The sequence below is a fragment of the Apis mellifera genome, linkage group LG2 (genome assembly GCF_003254395.2).
Source record: "Apis mellifera strain DH4 linkage group LG2, Amel_HAv3.1, whole genome shotgun sequence".
Classification (NCBI taxonomy): Eukaryota; Metazoa; Arthropoda; class Insecta; order Hymenoptera; family Apidae; genus Apis; species Apis mellifera.
This window is the reverse complement of record NC_037639.1, coordinates 6584154-6607975: the sequence shown is the minus strand read 5'-3', so window position 1 is coordinate 6607975 and position 23822 is coordinate 6584154. Positions and strand designations below refer to the sequence as shown.

The 23822-nt window shown below is 31.1% G+C and overlaps 2 protein-coding genes and 1 long non-coding RNA gene across 5 annotated transcripts; 1 reads left to right on the top strand and 2 right to left on the bottom strand.

Annotated features, from left to right (window-relative positions):
• Positions 1-265: 265 nt before the first annotated feature.
• On the top strand, positions 266-12009 carry LOC410891 (protein dispatched). Its single transcript, XM_026438945.1, has 15 exons — positions 266-946; positions 1045-1182; positions 1346-2011; positions 2093-2480; positions 2567-2768; positions 2854-3241; positions 3314-3892; positions 3996-4296; positions 4418-4718; positions 9725-9899; positions 10008-10217; positions 10305-10600; positions 10692-10941; positions 11008-11187; positions 11282-12009. Exons 1-15 carry the CDS (start codon positions 809-811, stop codon positions 11906-11908), a joined length of 4839 nt encoding a protein of 1612 aa, XP_026294730.1. The 5' UTR covers positions 266-808; the 3' UTR covers positions 11909-12009.
• Positions 4660-5072, bottom strand: LOC113218585. Its single transcript, XR_003304149.1, has 2 exons — positions 4987-5072; positions 4660-4714 (listed from the first exon to the last, which is right to left on the bottom strand). It is a non-coding gene; the product is annotated as an uncharacterized LOC113218585 (long non-coding RNA).
• Positions 6575-22531, bottom strand: LOC100579058 (targeting protein for Xklp2). 3 transcript variants are annotated; one of them, XM_016910937.2, is made up of 8 exons: positions 20658-22531; positions 8561-8810; positions 8362-8452; positions 8057-8261; positions 7853-7990; positions 7627-7782; positions 7288-7446; positions 6575-7202 (listed from the first exon to the last, which is right to left on the bottom strand). In XM_016910937.2, exons 1-8 carry the CDS (start codon positions 20724-20726, stop codon positions 7029-7031), a joined length of 1242 nt encoding a protein of 413 aa, XP_016766426.1. In that variant the 5' UTR covers positions 20727-22531; the 3' UTR covers positions 6575-7028. The 3 variants fall into 3 exon arrangements, with proteins under 3 accessions (XP_016766426.1, XP_006561211.1, XP_003249804.1); XM_006561148.3 differs by lacking the exon at positions 20658-22531 and adding an exon at positions 17478-18256; XM_003249756.4 differs by lacking the exon at positions 20658-22531 and adding an exon at positions 8912-9111.
• Positions 22532-23822: the final 1291 nt, after the last annotated feature.

The following is a 23822-nucleotide window of genomic DNA, read 5'->3' as shown; positions in this document are numbered from 1 at the left end:
AAAATTTTATATTATACAAATTTTATATATTTATACAAACATACATCATATATAGAAATACAAAATTTATCTATTGTTTTTTTATTGTCTTTTAAGAATATCAATCTTAAATAATTTAATCTTAAAAAATTTGAATTTTATTATTCAAATATAATATTAAAAAAAATATTTTTTTTTCTTCCTTATTTTTTATCTCCTAAAAAATTATATATATAGTATATATGGAAGTATATAAGTAATATGTATATATATATTCTTCATAGACTGAAGTTCATGGATCATTCCATTTATTACTGCGATGTAAACACGTGCCATCCTTTTAAGTGGGAAGTCCATGTTGCTTTTTAAATTGAACTATCATGTTTTAATGTTTTATATAAAATTACATTCACTTATTATACATTTTGAAATGTTTCTATATAAATAGTGATTATAATTTTACTCTTTTAAAATTTATATTTGTAGTATAATTTTTAATATAATAGATAAAATAATTATGCAAAAATATTACAAATATTACAAATATGGAGATATTAATAAAAAAAGTGTATAAAAATTTATAAAGTTTTTAATAAAAATTGTTTATGTATACTACATATTTTATTCAGCGATTTGTAATTAAAAATACGTATTAAAAATTTATTTTTGCTAATTATTATGCTAATGTTTATTGTGATTGATTTTTTCAATTTAAAAGTTGTTTAAAAAATAAAGCTATGATATCGTGTGATTTAGATAAAAATTAAAATAATATTGTGCTTTAGTTTTTTATATTAAATATGACTTAAATTATAGTATAATTTTCAAAATGGAAATGTGGTGGTTTTCTCGAGTAATAGCTCATCATCCTTATACCATTCTAATGATAATACTTATTTTTTCTTCAACATGCTTAATTGTTCCCTTAGCTATTAAAAAATTCCCAGACTTCTCAGATCCTCAGTTAGTAAGTATATATAATTAAAATACAACATATGTAAAATAATATATAAAATAATATAATATTTTTTCTATAATAATTTATATTTTTTTATAATGTTAAAGGGATTTGAAGCAAGAGGTACAATATTAGCACAAAGACTTATTGCTTGGCAAAATTTATTAGAATCAAATAAACCAAGAGGACAATTAGTCGATAATCCTTTAGAATATTATCATTATGTGCAACAATTAAATCAACAGGTATTTTTATTAAAAATTATTAATATTATAATATTATAATATTAATTATATATACTTAAGTTGTTATATAAATATATATAGAAAATAAATAAGTATTAGATTATTAATAATATAATATTAATAATTATTAATAGTATAAATCTAATATAATATAATATTTTAGAATTTACAGAATCCAATTATACAAAATTATAGTTGGATTGAAAAAAAACCTAAAAATAAGAAAAAAGGAGGAAAGAAATATCAAAAACAAATTAATAAAGAAGAAATAGATAAAATTGAAATTAAAGATAAATGGGAAGAATTAATAGAGTTAAAAAACAAAAATAAATTAGATATGACAAAGGATTATAAAAATCAAGATTATATTGATAATGAGAATTTTTTTTGTAATTTGCCATCTTCTGCTTATGCACGTGTTGTTATTGGCAGAAACTCTAAAGATTCAAATTTATGGTCAATGGAAGGTGTATTAGCACAATGTTATATTGATGCAGAGCTTAGATCAAATTCACATTTTTCTTCTTTATGTCAAATGTCAATAGAATATAATAATTCAAAACAAAAATGTTGTAGAAGTTGGTCTCCAGCAAATTATGTTGCACTTCTATCTAATCGAAGTTCTTGTTTGGGTGTGACAGAGAATGATCTCAGTCGTGTTGAAACTCTTTTAAAAAGATGTATTTATTATTACCAAAATCGTCGTTTAACATCAAATTGTGCAGAAGATTTAAATTGTCAAAAACATGTTCCAACTGAATGCTATATGCATAATGCAGCATATCATTTGTTGCATTACTTATTGGATACTGATTTTATTTCGGATCGAGTAAGAGAATTAATTTCTATATATATTCTATATAATATGACTTATTATGAATACCAAGAATAATTATTTATATTTTTTCAGGAGCAAGATCCTCAGAATAAGTTAAATTCGACATTAAAATATGCAATGTTATTTTTACCAATTGCTGCAAGTTCAGCTACTTTAGATTTTTATAAAGGATTAAATGATGTTGATTTATCTTATGGAAAATTTTGTGTAAAGGGAATGCATTTGGGTTTAAAAAGTATATTGTTTGATCGACTATTAGTGTCAGATTCCATTTTATTACTTACTGGTTTTACCTTTGTAACAATTTGCATATGGGCATATACTGGTTCTTTTTTATTAACTGTCACAACCATTATTGCAGTAATTTTTAGTCTTGGCATTTCATATGCATTTTATACTTTACTTTTGCATATAAAATTCTTTCCATTTATGAATCTCTTGGCAATTGTTGTTGCTGTAGGTAAGAAACTAAGAAAGCATATATAATAATTAAATTTTCAATTTTAAAAAATCAAATCATTTAATATGCAATTTTATTTTTTTAAGGAATAGGAGCAGATGATGCATTTATATATTGCAAAATTTGGGAAAGAGGTAAAGAACAAAAAATATCAAATAATGGATTGGTCAGATTGGTACAAGAAACGATGAAACATGCTGTTCCATCTATGTTTGTTACATCTTTAACTACTGCAGTAGCATTTTTTGCATCAGTTGTTAGTAATGTTACTGCTATAAATTGTTTCAGGTATATATTTAAAAAATAATTATTTAATATTAAAATATTTAAAGAAAAGTAAATAAATTTGAACATTACTAATACAAATCTTCAGTTTATTTTCAGGAATGACTGTCATTGCAAACTTTTTCTTAATGATTACTTGGTTACCAGCATGTGTTGTAGTGTCAGAACGATTTAAACTTGGTATTTTATCTCCTGCGAATTTTATAACACGAAAAATTGTTAGACCTTTACGATTATTTGGAGATAAAATAACAATAGGTTTTAATTCTTTTCTTATAAAGATAGTTATTAATTTTCGATGGTGCTGGTTGTTCAGTTTGGGTATTGTAGCAATAATATGCTGTATTATTGTTTTCCAATATCCTGGTTTACAATTGCCAGATACTGCTGATTTCCAATTATTTGATAGTTCTCATCCATTTGAAAAATATGACTTGATATATGCTCGAAAATTTTGGTTTGAGAAACATGAAACAGTATGTAAAAAAAATATAATATTTCTTAAGATATATCTTTTTGAAAGATTTTAGAATAATTAACAATTGCAGATTGATAATGGAGATATGTTGCCATTAAGATTTGTATGGGGCGTTAAACCAATCGATAATGGTAATTATTTAGATCCTGGTTTAATTGGTACTCCAGAATGGGATGAATCTTTTGATGTATCTCATCCAGAATCACAATTATGGCTTGAAAAATTTTGCTATGATTTACGAGCACAACCTTTTTATCGTAATACGTTAGGACCTTTACTTCCTAACTGTTTTATTGAATCATTACGTAAATGGATGCAAAGACGTTGTGAAGACCCCATTGATCCACATATTAATTATATGCCATGTTGTGAAAAAAGTAAATTTCCATATAATTCAACTACTTTGCAACGATGTGCAGCTGAAGCTAATGCAGGATTATATCGTACTCCTTCATATTTATGGGTTCGCAATGGTGTTTTTGCTGGTTTAAAATTTTTGAGAGAACCAAATTCAACACAATTACAAATATCAAATGAAACAAATTCAGTAACAATGCCAACACTTAAAATTAAAGCTTTAATTGTTGAATATGATAGCATATATAATTATAGTCTTTCTTTTTCAAATATGGATCAATTTTTTCATCAGGTATGTATGTGAGTGTATGTATGCATATATATATGAAATATATTATATTTTTTATTAAATAATTATAATATAATTAATGAAATCTAAAATTATATTTTTGTAGGTTGAAACATGGATGCAAAATCAATTAAAAAATGCTCCATTAGGAATGCGTGGTGGTTGGTTTGTTAGTAGATTAGAATTTTATGAATTACAACGAACATTATATGAAGGTACTCTTTGGGCAATGGGAGTTTCATTGATTCTAGCTCTCATAGTATTGGCTTTTGTGACATTTAATCCTCTTATCAGTCTATATGCAATTATAACAATTGGTGCAGCAATTACAGTAACAATTGCTGGTTTGATTCTTCTTGGTTGGAAATTAAATGTTTTAGAAAGTATTACAGTATCTACAGCAATAGGTATTTTTTGATATAATTGATAATTTTAATCTATAATATATATATATATATATTATATATATATATATATATATATATATATATATATATATATATATATATATATATATATATTTTTTAGGTTTAACTGTAGATTTTAGTTTACATTACGTAGTAAGTTATAGAGCATGTACTTCTAAAGAGAGAGAAGACAGAGTAAAAACAGCTCTTACACAAATGGGTGGTCCAACTTTAATGGCTTGTCTTACAACTGGTGCTGCTGGTGCTCTCATGCTACCTTCATGTGTATTAGCATATATTCAAATTGGTATATTTTTATTACTAGTAATGGGAATAAGTTGGATATATGCTACTTTTTTTTTGTGTCCAATATTATCAGTTATAGGTCCATCATCTCATTTCGCTCAATTTCAATATCCTAGGTAAATATATTGTAAATGTTTTAGTTTTTTTTTTTTTCATTAATTGGATGTTGAAATTATTGCAGATTAAATCTATTATGGAATTATCTTCGTAAAAGCAAGTCTGGAAATGTGCCTGATTCAAATACAGATAATAATAGGGCTAGAAGAAAGATTAAAGGAAGAGGAATGTGGTCAGAATCTACTTTAAGTACATCTAGTACAGTATGTCAATTCCATTGTAATGAAATAGAAACTTTCACTAGACCACCGCCATCACCATCATTACCTCCATCTCCATCATCAGCATTACTTCAATAAGATAAAGGTTAAATAATAAGATGAATATATTTTAACGAAAAAGAAAAAATTCTAATTATGATGTTCCATAAACTCTTCCAAATTTTTAACAATGAATTTATTTTTCATGTATAACTTATGTCACATATAATCTATGATCATGTGTCACTAATGTGTCATTGGCTGTGTTCAAAATAGTTTTAAGATAATTATTTATATCTATTATTAATTCATTGGGCTTCCTATATCAGTTACGCAAATATATATATTATATTATATCCATTGTGATATAAGTCAGGCTTTAAATGCCAAATATATCGCAGGCTGTTTTATATTTTATGATTTATTTTAAGTCTCAATTTTTAATAAATTTTGAAACTATATTTTATGTTTATATATCTAATGTAACTGATAATATTGATAAAATATTATACTATAGACTTGCATTTACATATCTATGAATGCATTTTAACTTTTTTTTTTATTAAAATTTGTATAAAATGTATTTGTAATTTCGTTTTATGTAAATATAGATTTTTTTATATGCGAATATTAATAAATTTAATTATTTCTAATTTAATTTAAAATAAATTGATATATATAATTTAATATACTTTATTGATAATTGTATTATATAACTTTATATTTATTATATATTATTAAGAAAAATTAAATATGTTATTTGAATAAGTTTAACAAATTGATAATTCAAAGATTACATACAGAGACTGTTTAATTTCTAAATGAAATATAATAAATTTAATAGAGTGAATGAATTTATTATATATTTAGAAATAAGAGAATATTGAATTAGTTGTTTTATTGAATAATGCTTTCAACTTTATAGAAAGATGTATGTGTGTATGTCTGCAATTAAATTTAAGAAAAAATAACGGAATGTGCTATTATACATAATTTTATTTCAAGATTATTTATATTTATAAACTATATAAACTACTTACAAAAAAAGACTGACAAATTTGTATAATTTTCATAGATGATATTGAATATACAAAGAAAGTTTAAAACAATTTTTTTTTCTTAAAATTTTAATTTAATTTTTTTAAATATTTTATTTAAAATTAAAAAAGATTATTTAAAAAGTTTTAGTTTTATTTAAATAAATGTTCATTATTCATTAATTTCTGATATTTCGGTTAAGATAATCTATGAACATTATATTTTTATTAGTTTGAAATATTAAATATTATTGTACATAATATAACAAATAAAAATCTTTCTTTACACACATTTCGTTATAAAAAGAAAAAGGTACAAATCAACAATTTATGTAATACTATATCATGCTTTGAAAAAGTTAAATATTTATGCTGTTAAGGAAAATCCATTTTTATAATTACTGTATAAGTGTTTATCAATTATTTAAATATTTATAATTATCGTATGTTAAGAATATTGATATAATCTAGAATGCATTGGCAATCTTTAATATATCTATATATATATGTGTGTGTGTGTGTGTGTGTGTGTGTGTGTGTGTGTGTGTGTGTGTGTATGTATGTATGTTATAATATATTATAGTAATGTATGTTATATATTTCATGTTAATGCGCATCTTCGTTAAAACAAATATTTATTCAGTATAAACTATGTTAAATATGTGAGCATATTATAAAAAATGATTAACTTTCACAATAATCCCATTCACATATTCTCGGTAAAAATATTTAGTAAAATATTTTAAATAACGATCATTTAGTATTTACAGATACGAAAAATTGTTGTTTTATAAAACGTTACTTTCAGATTAAAAATATATTTCGATGAAATTGCCTTTATTGACAAAATTTATAGAGAATCAAAAAGTATATAGATGTGTATCTATATGTGTAAATATATTAAAACATACATATTAATATAATTAAACTGAAAATTTAAATTTAATTATAATATATTTATTAATTTAAGTTACTTTATAAATATATCTACCTGCGAAACAGGGCGTGAAAAAAAAAAAACATTGATTTGAAAAATTCGATTATTAAAGTATAATGCTTAATTATATTTTAATTATACACGACGACGACGTTTCAATAATATTGGACTTATAGGATCAGTTAATGGTCGTTTTTCGACTTTTGGTAATTCTATTTTATATCTTCGAATCGGTTGAGCTTTATGAACAATTTGTTTTCGTAGCTGTGCGATTTCTTCTTCCTCTTGTTTCTTTTTAGCAGCAATTTCCTATTATTTCCATTTTATTATTGTATGTATTATAATCTTGGAAATAGAATATATTATTAACTAAATAAATTATAGAACACTTTACCATTTGTTTCTGTAAGTCTTTTTGTCTTTGTTTTTCTTTTATAATCTCATCAAAGCGTTTTCTTTCTATCGCTCGAATTTCTGAGTGTAAAGGTCCTATTTTTGGTGGTTCTAACTTCTTCTTTGATAAACATGGTGTAAACGGTGGTTTTTTCCAAAGCTAGATTATTTAATAAAATTAAAAATGTTTCATTAAATTATTTAATAAAAATATATTTATTATTCATATAATGTATAATATATAAATTAATTAATAATATTATATAATAAATATTAAAATGAATAATTAATTAAAACAAGCATACAATTGATTTCAAATAAAATTTGTTTAATTATATACCTCGGTATTCTTTTTAATTTGCTTATTGGGAACATTGACTTTTTGATTTTTTTCATTTTTGTTATTACTTATTGGTTCAATTTTAATTCGATTTTTTATAAATTTTGGAATGGGATTTGCATGAAATATTTTTATTTTTTTTTCTTCTTCCAATATCTAAAAGTAATGAAAAAAATCACAATATTTTTTTAATATCTTAATATATTTATAACAAAGATTTGCATACCTTTTTAATGTGTTTTTGTTTTTGTTCTTCTTTTTGTTTCTGCATATTTTTTGATCGTAAATCAAAAGAGAATGGATGCACCTTAACATTCTGTGATTTTTGTACTTTATTACAAATTTCAGTTTTAACATTAGATTCCTAAAATGTTGATCTCAATTTAATCAATTTAAACAATATTATTTATCCATTATCAACGTTACATACCTGTTTATTGCTAACATTATGTACTACGTATTCTTCTTTTTCTTTCTCTTGTTGATTGACATATAATGGATTTTCATATACTTGGTTAATGCTAACATCATGCACTACGTATTCTTCCTTTTGTTTCTCCTTTTGATTAACGTATAACGGGTTTTCGTATACTGTTTCATTTTGTGTTTCGGACAAAGAGAAATTTTTTAAAGATCTACGAAAGAATTAAATGATATTTTTTTTTCTTATTATTGGATAAAAAAAGAAGATAAAAAAACACATTATGTTTGGAAATTCACAGTTGTAATTCTTACGTGATCAATGAATCATCTTCTGTAATTGTATTCGGAAGTTTTTCGTTTGCAAGATTCGGATTTGGTGTACTTACAACTACAGTCACTCTATCTATGATCAAAAAAATCGATCAATTTTATCAATTAAGATCGAATAAAACGAAATAGAAAAATTTTGAAAATTTTTAAACTTCCATTAAAGATATCGTTCATTACTTACTAAAAAACGAATCTCCAATATCGGGTAAATTTGAAAAATCGACAAATTGCGGTGATTGGATCGCATCCCATTTCTCATCTTTTTTCGAATTTTTATTCTTGTGCCAATCATCATCTTGACATTCCGGTTTAACATTCTCCTTCTGCCACAATTTTCGAGGTGGTACTTTTATAGTATTCTTAGAGTATGTTACCGGTGTTATAGCTTGTCCATATTTTATATTCATCAATTTTGTGGGTGCGTGCATTATCTAAGATTCCAGAATCTTTTGTTATGAAACAAGTATAAAATTGATTATATTTTTCACAAAATTTAAAAAAAAGAAAAAAACAATTTTTACTCTCTCATTACTTTTAATAATAATTTAAAAATCATCCAATGCTTTATTTCGAAATTGACTAAATATTTCACAACTGTAATTCGTATGTTTATTATTATGAATAGGTCAAGTTGAACTTAATTTCTGGAGGAAACGAAACACACGAGAATAACAATGAATAGGGATTATAAATACTGTTGTATGAAAAAAAAATATAGGTCGTAAAAAAATTATCATATGTTAATAAAAAAAATATATCGAATTCAGATTTATTCGTTTCTTTATAATTCATTAAAATTGTACCATATTTTATAAAATTAATATATAAAAATAATTATATTTTACGTATTTTAACGTAACATTATAGTAAATATAACGAGTTGCGCGCGATCATTGATATTATGTACACGTGAACATTTCTATGGATACAAATGTTCACAACAAAGCAGTGGCCACATCGTCGAATCGTTTTCTTTAAATAAATTTCTTAAATATGATTAATCTTTCTTCTGTTCGACAATCGCAATCGACACAAAACTCATTTGCTTTTGTTTCAAAAAGGAATTATTTTAAAAATCTCAACATACTTGTGATGACATCACAATCTATAATTCATATATTGCGTTATAATGTGCAAGAACTTTTAAGAAGAGAACTCAACGATGAATTCTAATATTGAAAATAATATTTAAAGAAAAACTACGAACATGCACGGCTTACGGTAAGAAAAGAAATTAACTTCTCCTTCAATCTCTTTACTTTATTGTGTAAAATTAATCTTAAACTGCAAAATATATAGATTTTGAAACGGATAAATCTAATTCTTTATTATCTACAATTTTCAGAGCTGAACACAATATTAGCAGCTTAGGTATGAATCGCTGGTTAGAAGCCCTTTGGGAACCAGCTGCCAAATTGTACACTTTACCAAATGGATTAGACATGCTCGATGTGAGCGGCGATGGAGATGCTAGGCTTGTCTGTGCTGATTTGGGAGCTCTCGACATCAATTCGCCTAAGGTGAGATACAATTTTTAATAATTAAAGAAAGATCATTAATATCATGCGTTCTTCCCTATAAAATATAATCTCTGATTAATATTGTACACGTTTTTAAATCATTTTCAGATACGAGTTTACAAAGGAGGCGATCAGATAACGGAGCACAACATGGTGGATCTGCCCTGTGGGGTGGTCGGTTTTTACACGCAAAATGGGGAACCTCGATCCTCCGTAGTGGCAGTGGGTGTTGGCTCTAGCGTCTACATCTTTAAAAACATGAGACCCTACTTTAAATACTGTTTGCCGCACATCGAGGCACATCCAAAAGAACGAGAGGTACAGAGAAGAATTCTTCTTCCCCTAAGTTTAAAGACAAATACTTTTTCGATTTGCAAAATTGAAGGAAAAAACTGTTCTTCATAGATTTGGCACAAGGCTGGATTGGACGAGGAATTGAACGTGCTCACGTTAGCCGACGAATTGGATCTGTTGTTGAAGGAAGTTGGGGCTGGATTTATTTCACCGAGAACGTTGAAATTCTTATGCATGGATAAGAATTTGAGAGCTAGCTTCGCAGAACAGTACAGAAGGATCCCGCTCGTTAAAAGTAACGCCTTAACTGCGATTTCTGTGATTCGAAGAGATTCGTGGAACGATCCGGCAAGTAGTTGCCTCGTGCTTGGTACGGAATTTGGAGAAATACTTATATTGGATCCTCGGTATTTCATTCATTTTTATTCAATCGTACATTTTCTTCTGTATAATTAAAAAAATTATAATTATAAATTACGAAATGTCTACTTGTTTCAGAACGTTCTCCATTATGGATAAACATTTATTGCAATGGCCACCGGTTGCTTTTGCGTGTATAGGTTTGTGGGCAGGCGATGGAAGAATATTAATTATCGGAAGGGACGGTAAAATTGGCGTGATAAGGAGAGGAAGTTCCGTCAAACATTGGGAAAAATTATCGTCACCTGCTGTAGCCATTTCAGCCCTCAATAACGAGGGCGTCGCTGTTACCACGATGGATGGCACTTTGATCGGTTTCTCCAGAAAGGTATACCAATTATATTTCTTTTTTATTTCGAATATAAATCACAGCCGATGAATTAATCCGTAACAGGGAATTAAACTTTGGCACGTCCGCGTTCCGGGAGCAATTTTGGATTCGATAAGCTTACCAGTTCCTCAAATCGGACTCTCGTTGCTTGCTGTGAGCACAGCTGGATATGGTATCCGTGTGTACGATGGAAAGCATCACGTAGACACGTTGAAGATTATGGAACCAGTTTCAGCTATGAAGGTATATACCTAGGGGGAAAATTATTTTTTAAGCTAAATACTATAATGATGATTGTATTCTTCTTATTCCTTTTGTTTCTTTTTCATTGAAATAGTACGGCAAAATGGGTCAAGAAGAGCGAACAATGGCGATGGTCACCGTAGGAGGTGGCCTCTGCGTGAAGATTTTGAAACGCACCGCCGATTTCAGTATTCACAACCCAATGTCCGATCTACCGATCAACGACGGCTCCAAGTTTCTGATACCGAAGAAAACTCGACTGTTCGTCGAGCAAACGATACGCGAAAGATCGGAGGCGAAGAAGATACACACTACTTTTCAACAGGGTCTACTTCGATTGAGATTAATGGTAGCCAAGAAGGTAGTCGAATCTTTGAACGACGGTCAAGACGCTGGATCGCACTCTCTCACCGTGGAAGCTACAGTTTTAGGATTGGGACCGCATTATCAAATCCGCATTTTGTTGACGAATATATCCGACGAATTGTCCGACACGGATCTGTACATCGTTTGCAGGAGCGAGAACATAGAAGTGAAACCACGTCTGATGGACGTGCCTCTTTTGCCGAGCGGTGTTCCAATTCCATTTGTCGTTAACGCGATTTTGAACGGTAGAATATCGGGAAGGATGGAGATTTTGGTGTGTAAGAAGTCGAGAACGAAACCAGTCACAGTAACGACAGTGGTTTTACCTGCTCCTGAAGAAGATATTGAAGTTTAATATATTAATGAAGATATCTAAAGTCTTGGAACCTGTAGAAATCTGTGAGAGAAAATTTGTATCTATGTATTTTATTTAAATGTACATTTTAAAAATGTTTATGAATGTATATATATATATATATATATATATATATATATATATATATATATAAAATTATTGTATAAAATTAATTGATAAATTATAAAATTAATTTTTAAACTAATATTTTGTCTATTTTTCATTAAAACTATATGATATTATGTCTCTTTTAAAGATTAAGATACATTATTTTTGAAATATAAACGATAAAAATATGTTCGATTTATATTTCATTCATTTCATTATATTTCAAATCGCGCGCTAAAATCAAATGGAACGTGCTAGACAAGGAGAGTAAATGATGAGAGAAGGACAGAGATAGTAAAAATATTGAAATCAGCGCCATCTTCAGAGTGCCGCAAATGAAACTCACGAAGAAAGGATAGAAGATAATTAGAAAAGGATAGAGAATAAGAATTGACCGCTAACGCCATCTCTCAGGTATCGAAGACACTTTTTCAAAGTAGGATAAAGTAGAGTAGGAATTGAAGTTGAGCGCCATCTCTCGGGAATCGAAGATACTTTTTCAAAATAGAATAAAGTAGAGTAGGAATTGAAGTTCAGCGCCATCTCTCGAGCGTTAAGGGAACTTCGAAGGAAAGTTCTCGGAATAATCGAGAGATGGCGCCACCAGTACGATTTTCACTCTATCTCTATCCTTTTCTAATTATCTTCTGTCCTTTCTTCGTGAGTTTCATTTGCGGCACTCTGAAGATGGCGCTGATTTCAATATTTTTACACTATCTCTGTCCTTCTCTCATCATCTACCCTCCTTGTCTACATTCACTCTACAAATTCACACGTTCAAGAGACGGAGCTAATACTATCTGAATTAACTTTTTATTGCCTTTTTTACTTCTAATCGAATTGATTGGGGAAATTTTATGAATTTATTCAATATATTCTATATATACATATATATATATATATATATATATATATATATATATATACATTTTTAACCCGTTTCTATTACTAAATAAAACATTTAGAAAAACGTACGTATCATCAACTCTAGACATTTCATTCTCACATTTTTCTACAACTAATTTAAATAATATAAATAAATATAAATTCTCTCTATTCCATCTTTCGAAACTACATAATAAAACACATGATATATCACAATTTTATACTGCACAAAGCATTCGATATAATACTTTGAAAAAAAAAAAAGAAGATTACAATAATATTCAATGTAGATAAATTATCCTTATAGCATAAAAATTTGTCGATGCAAAAGTAAATACGCTACAATAACTGACTCTCTAATATTTCAGGCAACCGTCGTTCCACCTAATAATATCAGAACCAGGAAGAATCATGAAATGGAAGAGGAAGAGGAAGATCTACCCGAGGATAGATCGCGGTAGATAGGTTTTCACGCCACTCGGTACAACAACCATTGGCATCCGCGAAACGAGCGTTTGATCGAGCTCCCCGATACGATACCGGCGGCCATACGATTTACTGTCATTCGCGCGTGCGAACACCGGCCTCTAGATAGAGAGAAGATCCTCCCTCCCTCCCTCTCCCCCTCTGAATCGTAGTACCTCTATCGGTGCACGATTGCGTTATGTTGCCGCTAATTTGGATTTATGTTCGCATTCGCACGTCGCCCGATGGCTCGCGCCGCCACCGACAGAATCTCTTTCATCGAAAACTCCCCCCCCCTCCCTTCCTTTTTTTCCTCCCCTTATCTCGTTCGCAGAAAATTCTACGAATTCGTTGTTGTACGAACAGAATCGAGGTGGGAATTTCTTTTTTTTCATCAAGGAGATTAATTAAAAAAAATTTACATTCATTGATAAATGTTTATTTCTTTTCTTTTTTCAAATATCAAAAATATAGCAAGATTGCCCGATTTTGAATTTTTCTCAATTTTCGAAATAACGCGATTAAGCTCAATTAAGAAGAATATATCTATCTATCTCACTCATCTCTCTCGAAGAAGAAAAAGAAAAAGATGAAGTAACAGTAAGATGAGATAAATCTTTATCGGTGAAAATCACTCGATGAGTTTCAACTCGATCCCTCGCGTTTGAGGAAAAGAAAAGGAAAAGAAAAATTAAGAAGCAAGTTGTATCGCTAAACAGAGGAGGGGTTGGAGTGGGAATTGAGCGCGAAAACGCGCGTCAAGTCGATGACGAAGGACGAATGGTAACCTTATATCGGACGAGGCTCGACAAGCGACGACAAGAGGGTAGGTGGATGGGTGGAACCCCGTAACGAAAATTGCTCGTTGCATCGGCGACAGGGAAGGGGTGGGAGAGCGGGGGCGGGCGCGAAAAAATGGCAAAATCTGATCCGGGCAGGGACGTGGTAGCGAAGGGTACAGGCCGTGGATCGTCATTACCCGTCATTATCGTGGCTCGGCCAACCACTGTAATCCGTATTTCATTTTCTGCCGGTTTTTTATCCCTCCCCCTCCCCCTCCCCCTCCAACAGTCTCATCCAGAGAGAGCAAGTGGTTACGGCCCTAGATTACAGGCGTCGTTGGACGACGACCTGATAGTTTCCGCGATAGAGCTTCTCCTCCCCTCCCTCCTCCTCCTCCTCCTCCCTCTTCGTACTCCACGATTTGCACCCTTCAAGGTCTCTGCCCCCCTTTTTTTCTTTTTTTTCAACGCTCGTTCATCGTCGACGATCAACCAGGGTTAACGGGATGATTTTCATTAAGAAGTTTCTTCTGGGAAGGGGAAAGGAGGGGTGAATAGGAAGAGTTTGGGGGTTGGATTCTTTTGGATCTTTCTCTTTAAAGGTGCATTTAATGATTTTGAATAAATGATTTGGATTATGAAGTTTGAGATGTGTTTTATAGATGAATATAATTAAGAAGTATAATAGAATTTGGATTTTTAAAATGATTGAACGATGAAAATAGAGGTAGCAGGAATTATTGATATCTAATTTTACTGAATGCTCGATTAAGTTTAAAATTAGAAGAAGTATACACGTATTATAAAATCGTGCAGTGATCTATTATATAGGAAAGAATATATTTAGTATCTGAAAAATATACGAATCATTAAGAACTAGTTTATTCAATGATTAACAATAAATATCGTCCGTTTACTATCGATGCATGTTTCGTTTCTTCCCTCTAACTATACGTATTCCATGAATTGGAAAAGGAGGAGTTAGGTCGAAGGTTAAGCCGAATAAAAATGTAGGAACTAATTGCCTCACGGTACGCAATTTACTCGAGGCGAACGATTTGAATAAAGTAAAAGATAAAGCACGTTTCCTTTCCTCCAGAAAGAAGCATATACTCTTTGCCTCGAATATTTTGTACTCATTTCTCATCGTTAAAAGATGAATTTGGAACGGGATCGATTTAGAAATGGAAAGGAAAAAAAAGAAAAAAATAGGAAAAAAATCGATAAACGATTCATCTCGAAAACAGGTAAGGAAATTTTAACGGATCTAGATTTTTTTTTCTCTCTCTGTTTTCATCTCATCGGTATTTATTACCTCATTAAGGATTTTTAATCGTAGCACGATTTTATTTTTGCTCGTCCTATACTTTCTGTCGCAATAATTGGTAGCAAGGACATAACCTTGATTTTTATAAACGCAAGATGAAAAAGAAATATGAATAAGAAATATACACGATATTTAGAATATCTAATCGAGTAAAATTTAAGTTAAAATTTTCAAAATATGAGAAGTAAAAAATCGTGTAACGTACTAACAGCTAACATTGATCCTCCACAATTGTATTATGATCGTTGTGGATGAAATATTTTTTTTAATAAAATTCTCAATCTTTATATCTTTCTCGAGCATCTTTCGATCTCAAAGCGATTCAACGATTCGATAATATCTTGAATTATTTCCATCGTAAGATAAGGTTAATTATTATAATTAGATTCCTTTAGTTGATCGTTATTTCGTTTTAACTTTTTCACAGGAAATATGTATCGAAATTCGATGTATCGAATTATCTCAATTTAGAATTTGGGGTGAAATTTGTATAATTTCACAAACACATACATATTCATATATTTTATTATATTAAATCGCATTTTATTGATAAATTATTAATCTAATGAAACATAATCAACCAACATTTCTCCCCTTTTTTATATTCTACGCAATAATCGCATCGATTCATAATTATGCGAGTTATATTTGAAATCCTGTGAACTTTTATGCTAATATTATTTTTAAAGATGGCATATCGATTACAGTAGCCGGTCGATCTGCATTTCTAATTCGATGGTTTTGCTAATTTGTGTAAAAGGTGGCTCGAGAAACCAGGTATTATAGTTGTAAATCTTGTTTTCGCGATAAGGAAACGATTCTTTCCAGATCTTCAAATGGAAAAATGTATTAGTTGTTTTTTTTAGTTTAATATAAATCAATCGACATAATATTGAAAATTTGAAAGATTTTATTAATTTTCGAAATTTGTAATGCAATTTTCTTTCTCTTAAATAAATACCCGACAAATTTTAAAGATGTTACTCTAGGAATTCTATTGTAATTGTAATTGTTATTGATCTACAAAATTTTTTAACTGTAACAAGTATTCTCAGAACATAAAAACACGACAGTTCAAAAACTATTTTTCTTTTAAAATAAATTTATATTTTTTTCGTGAGAATTCCACGAAGGAAATTTTCTCTAAAAATTAATCAATCCTAAATTAACTGTATTATTCCTATTTTTGCACAAAAACATTTGCAATATCTTAAACAAACTTAAATCTTTTTCTTAAATTTTTCGAAAATGAATAGACGATCGAATATATAAATAATTCTACTTTATTAGAGGCGTTGAAAAGGCAATACGATAACGATTAAAACGATTGAAGAGGAAACGAGATTGAATTAACATCCCATCGAGCCTTTAATTAAACGGCCCCAAGTATAAACTTGGCCATTTTTATTTGTCCCACACGTCACTTGTGCACACACCTATGAGATATTACTCCACGAGCAATTAGCTCTATCTTTCTTAACCCCTTTAACCTATCGACCCTTTTCCTCTTCTCGGTTCCGCCGCATCCTTGGAACCGATTACATTCTTGCGGGACAAGGTTGTTAGAAAAGGCAACGTGAAAGACCGGTGAACGTGTCTATGGCCGGGTAATAAGGTGCAAAAGGAAAAATACGAAAATGCTGAATAAACGAACTTCCCGCGTGGCACAAGTTGCCGCAGAAGAAGAAGAAGAAGAAGAGGAGGAGGAGTGAGAATTGTCCGCGAAAATATACTTGTGAATACCTCGAGTTTTTTTTTCTTTCTTTTTTTTTAGAATTTATCATGGTACAAGTGTCGTTTGAAATTAATGTTGCGACGCTCTTAGGTTAAGATGAACGACCTCGTGTCTCGAATCGGGAAGATTAATTGCTTGCTAATGTGTTTTACTATTAACCAAGAGAACACTTTTCTCCGAGTTTTTAATTAAAATTTTAATTAATCGAAACATATGTACATCTTGTGAATTGATAATTATCAATTGAATACGTAACGAATTACGTACCTTGTTATTCGATGATGTTCAATCTTGTTGCAAGATAATAAGTTTTATAAATAATTTTATGAATCAATTTCGATCATATCTTCTCTATCACAAAGTAGTGTGCAGGCTCAAAAATATCCAGAAATATAACAATACATTTATAACATTGAAGGAATAAAACAAATTTCACTTTGTTCATTTCTTCTTCACTTTCATTTCTTCGCAGTTATTTTATATTTTGCATCAAAAGTCCACCTCACTTGTTATTATTATCACGAAAAGGAAAGAATAAGAAGAAGAGGGGGAAGAGAGAAGAAATTTAGCGATATCTGTACGCGAGCAGAGAATTAAGCAGAAGGTTAAAGGGTTAAAAAGATAAGTGGAAGGGGGAGTAACCTTCTTTCGATGGAAAGATGAGATACAGAGGATCGCGAGAGACGGATAAAGATGAAGGAGATTAATCGTCTCGGATGGCTTTGCAATCGGCAGCTATCAAACGCGCGAGGTTACCTTCTGTCTTGAATAAATATGAACGAACGCACGATTTAACACGCCCCTCCCTCCCTTCCTTTCTTTTCTATCTATCGTTCAACCAATGATTACGATTATCGATAATCGTTTTGAAAGCAGAAACTCGTTTCGTTACATTATGAAACGAGTCAACAATATTTAATACCTTGTAGCCAATAATCCACGTTAATCCTTCAATAATTGCTCAATCAATGTTTCAGCAATGTTGGTGGTCGCCAACATTTTATATTTCGATATTTATCATTTTCACGGGGGAATTAGTCGCTTCGAAAAATTATAATCAGACAGATTTTTCGAGTTTCGAACGTGGCGATAAAATAATACAATTATTTCTTCTTTTAACAAAATTATTCTAAATAATATATATTTAAAATAATATTGAAAAATACTAACGAAATATATGATAAACTACTTTAATTGAGCCGTACGTGAAATTTCTGAAAATTCACTTCGCGAATCTGTCCACGAATTTACTCATTTCTGAAAAGTCAACAAGATAACTGCCGCTCCTTATTTCTAGTTTATCTTGTAACATGTAAAATGTACATTGCGCCACAGAGATAATCTCCCGTGGGGAGATTTATAAATCGGTTTATCGAAACTTAAAAGGAAAACCTCTCTCCAAAAACATGAAAACGGGGCGGCCAACCAACCAAGAACCATCCTCTCCCCCCCTCTCTCTTATCTTTCGAAAACGATTTCGCATTATAATTACACATTCTACCGAACGAACAATCTCTCGTGAATAATTTTTAATCCCGTTACCGGCAATCTGGCCGGCTACAGAGTTGTAATGCAAAAACCTGTTCAAAGGCAGCGTCGGTGGATTAATAAGCACCGTCGACTAGCGGGACAATCATTCACGATGAACCGAAGAAAACGAGACCGGAGGATCGTTGAACATGATCCCCGAACACCGCCGTTTTCGAACCGCAAGGTCGAACTCACAAATTGAACCGTTCTTTTTTTTTTTCTTCCCCTCCTCCCTTCTTCTTCGAATCCCCCACCTCCTTTTGGATTCGAGCACGAATTAAACGCGAGTAACACGCGTATTTCTCGCGAGATCGATTTACGAGCGGGAGAAGGAACGATATTAAAATGGCGGCGGCCGGATTTCCGAGGCCGTACATCGAGATAAAACGCACGAAGGTATCGTTCTCGAGTTCGATAATTGAATGTTCCTCGCAGGAACCCCTCTGTCCCTGGATAAATCTCTTCTTTTCACCAGTTGGGGGACACTGTCGCGGATAAATCAGGCACACGCGTGTATTTGCAAGCGACATAAGTGAAAATCGTGGTTTCGATGGATCGGGTATCGTTCGAGCGGCGTAAAAAGTAGAAGGGAAGATCGATTAAACGTTGTTGAGGATTGATCAAGGATCTTTTAAAGGGAAGGATGGAGGATTAATGTCACGACGTGGGATCGAATGCTCCAAGTTTTTGAATTTTGTTAATCGTTTTACGAGAAAGCAGTATGGAAAATGAAAATATTGGAAAGATCGTTCAATCGTCGAGAATTCTTTCTTTTTTTTTAGAGATGATGAGAGAGACGTTGGGAGAATTTATCTCGATTGTCTTTATCTGTAAGAAGAATGATGTGTTGTTATTAGATAAAAAAAAAAGAAATTCTTGTTTTTGGATCGAATGGAATTTATCCTTTATGCGGTTGTTAATTAGTTGATAGGAGAAAAAGAGTCGAAATCAAACCTTGAAAACTTGTTTAAAAGAGATCTCCTTTAAAATTGTATCATCTGTGGCAAAAAAATATTTTAATTGGTCCATTAATAACGAAAATAATTAGAATGGTCACGATAGGTGGTCCAGCACGATGACTTTTTTTAAAATTATTTTCAAACTTATTTCAAGCCAGTATTTCAAAATTACACACTGTATAATATTAAATTATTAGTTGCCAAATTTATTTCACATAATAAAGCTACGAAAAAAAAAGAATGGATACAAATGTTATAATTATAAAGATTAATATTTCGACTCATCTCACAATGTTGCTCGTAAGATTATAATTTATTAACCACCGTTTCAACAGTCAAGTAAATTGCGCGTGTACGCGTTCGTAAAGAGCGCAACACGTCTCAAGGCCGATGGATAATCCAAAGAAAGGCGATAATTGTGGGGTCGGAGTTGCACGGAGGTCCTTTCTCTTTCACCGGTTAACTTAAGCCTGTGCAAACGTGCAAATTGTATTCAACTTTAATTTTTTTCATTCGTTATATTATCGTTATGCAACCCAACAATTTTTTTAACTTTATCCATCGTCCAAACAATCAAAATATATTAACTCATTCTTCGTTTCATCAATTTAACAGCCAATTAATACCAAATCTTTTACATTTAATAACTTTTTCATCCGTTATTCTATCGATATTTTTCTCTTAAAGAAACAGAATAATCACGAAGTGACGAAGTGTAATTTTTCTTAGAAATAATATAATTTGTCGTTAACCATATCGATATTTTAAATTACTTTTAATTACTTCGATGAAGTCTTAATAAATTTTTCTTTTTCTTTTTTTTTTATACGTTTCCTAAATTGCAATATTTTTATTTTTGTTTATTCGAATCGTAATATTCTTTTGTTTATTTATCCGATCAGATTACTTCGGGCAAAATAATACCGGTTATCCGATGATCGTCTATGCATTTACTTACCGAGCCATGATCGATCTCCGAATCGGCGCGACAATGCTTGTTGGCCGTAATGAATCTTGGTTGTCGCATAATGAGAGCATAAATTATGCGCTCTCGTACGAGTACGTCTCTTTCTCTCTGTTGCTCTCCAACGGGGTCCAGCCCGGTCCTCAGCAATAAATTCTATGCCATACAGATATATACATACATTTCTGCTATGCCTCTCTCTTTCCTCCCCACCTCGTTTCGTTCGCTCTTTGTTCCCTCCGTCTCTGTCCCTCTCCTCGTTCCTTCTACCTTTCCCTCTCAGTTTTTCCATACACATTTACCTGATCCGCGCTTCCTGTTCTTTTTATCTTATCTTATTTGTTAATGATACGAGAGTTGTTGAAAACTTTCTTAACTTTAATTAATCAGATAGGTAGCTCGTTCGTTCGAAAAATATAAACGAGCAAGTTTTGTTTTATTATTAATTTTCTTTCTTTTTTTTTTTTTAAAGTTTAATACGTAAACGCACGAGCAACAATTGATAATACTTTAAAAAGAATATATATTTCGTTATCTATTTCGTTTGACGAGAGCAATTTTTAATTCATTTTTCTTCGCGATATTACTTTTCCTTGCTGCACATTTATAATTTTACGGATTATTATTTCATACTTCTCCCGATATTTGTATCCGTTCCGTATTTTTCTTTTTCATCATATATTTAATTTCGTAATTATCTTTTTTCCATTTTGTCTTTGTCTCTTAAACATCGTTTCTTATTTTACACCGCTCTTTCTTTCATCCGTCTTTCGTGGTGGTCCCATAATTCACCTCTCACTTTTTCTCCTTATTAATTTTTACCATTCTTATCACTTTTTTCTTACCTCTTGTATTAATATTTGACGTTCGATTTCTCCTCCCGTTCGTCCCTTCCTTTTCTTATTTTCGACCTCTCTTCTAAAAAAGTATTTTCTTCTAACAAATTTCCACAATTCTCTCCTTCATCTCTATAATCATTCAACATCCCAAAAATGTTCACCCTCATGAGACACACCTCCTGTTACCTCCTTCCATTTCCATATTTCCCATATTTCCTCATTAATCTTTCCTCTTAAGATATATTTTTCCCTTTTTCCAACAACAAATTTATCCTCCCTCCCTTCAAAATCTTCACACCACCTTCATCGAATCCATTATTTTTCTTCTTCAAAACCAACAAATTCTCCCCCTCGAAAGGTCCTCCACCGAATACCTTTTCCTCGTTTTCCCTCTCGCCTCCTATCTTCCCGAGCATCTCATTGTTCGTCCACGCTCCTCTCGTTTAGTAAGCCTCCCAAGCCCCGTGAAGGTGTATCGGCGCGTGTTCGGCCGCGCTCGACCGGGCTCGTCGCTCGTATATACTTACCTGGCAATTAGTTTTGCGGAGAATGTTGTTGTCCTTGGTCGTACGGACACACGCGCGATCCGCTCGTTTGCGGGGGTGTCTCCGTGCACACCGGCAGTCTCTATATCGGCGGGGAACAACGCCGTGGACGGCTCCTACTCGCGCGGCCCCCCCTTCGAGGAGGCGCAAAAGCGGGCCCGCAGGTGCACCTATGCTCGGTTCCACGGTTATACGTGGCTGGAATTTTCGCCGATTCGTATCCGTTACTCGACACTACTTGTGGCTCTGTCCACGGCTCTGTCCCATTATCGGGTATACGGTTCGCTTTTCAACCGTTCGGCTTCAGCGGTCGGCTTCACAGGGAATAGTCGATCCGGAAGGAAGGATTTGATATTGCGCAGAGATCGTTACAAGCCATTTGGATATATTTTATTTGTTATATATACGTAATACGTAATTAAAGAATCGTCTCCTTTCGTCGAATTTTGTATATTGTTTAAATTGAAACTTGAAATCTGAAAATTTATAAATTGTATTAATAAATTTTCTTACTGCAATGGTTTGGTAACAAGAAAAATGAAATTTTATAAATGAGAATTAATTTTTTCTTGAATTATTATGAACAATTCGGATTCTCATTGGAAGAAAATTCAATTTTCACGTTTTCTTTTTCCGTGATAAAATAAAAAAAAAAAAGGTGCCACGTTAATTTATCGCAGACGCGTATCAAGAGTACACCTCTTATAGCTCGAATGATATCTGTGCCTAATCATTTTTAGTGTTCGCTCCTCGTATCGACTCGTTATCTTGGGGGGAGCGTTAAAACAGGCACGATACCGATTTTTTCCGATCCGAAGCGAAACACATCCACGTTTAAATTACATCTGCTTAAGAGTGTCGGCCACGGGACCTCTCTCAGATCGCAAAACAATGGCGGGCTGATAAAATAACTGGAGGATTCATTTATTCCACGTAACTATACGTGGCTACACACCTGTAAAAAATAACTGGTATTAGGATCAGTGATGCGCAATCATCTGTATTAATCTTTCGATACTTACTTCTTTGAATTTGGAAGATAATTTTCAATATTTGAAGATTTTCGTGGTGATTTTTTTTTTTTAATGACATGTGATACTATTTAAGTTCAAGTAGATTTAAGATTTAAAGTTTTCACATGTTTCATCATTTATTTAAATGAAATCACTTAACAATGGTATTTTTTAATTAGAATAAAGATATTTGGAATTTTACATGAGCATGAGTTATATCTTAATTTAATTAATTTTTTATATCAAAGATATATCGAACTATTAATTTCGTTAATTTAGAATAGGTTCTGGAATTCATGATGAATGTTAATCGATGTTTGTAGTCTCTCAAATTAACTTGATCACCTTGGATAATTCTTAAATATACAAAAAATATTGAACCTATAAACTGTCACTTTAATGAACGAATAATCCTTTTCTTTAAATATTATTTCCTTACCTTAAAATATTTAATAACCTATGAAATCGTAATTATATTTACTTAAATATAATTTCAACTAGAATTCTTTAGCACTCATTTCCAAAGAATAGTAACAAGTTAAAAAAAAAGGAAAAGAAGAAAACAGGAAAACTTGAAATCTGAATCTGATCTCTCACCGCCATTAAAAATGAATTTTGCGCACCACTGCGCCATCCACAGCCGCAAAAATCCTCCTCTATCTCTTTTCCTCCCCTCCTCCCCGACCATCGCACGTCTATTTCCTCTCTTCATCTCCGTACACCCTTGCTCCGATCGCTTTGGCCAGTTACTCACCTCTAACG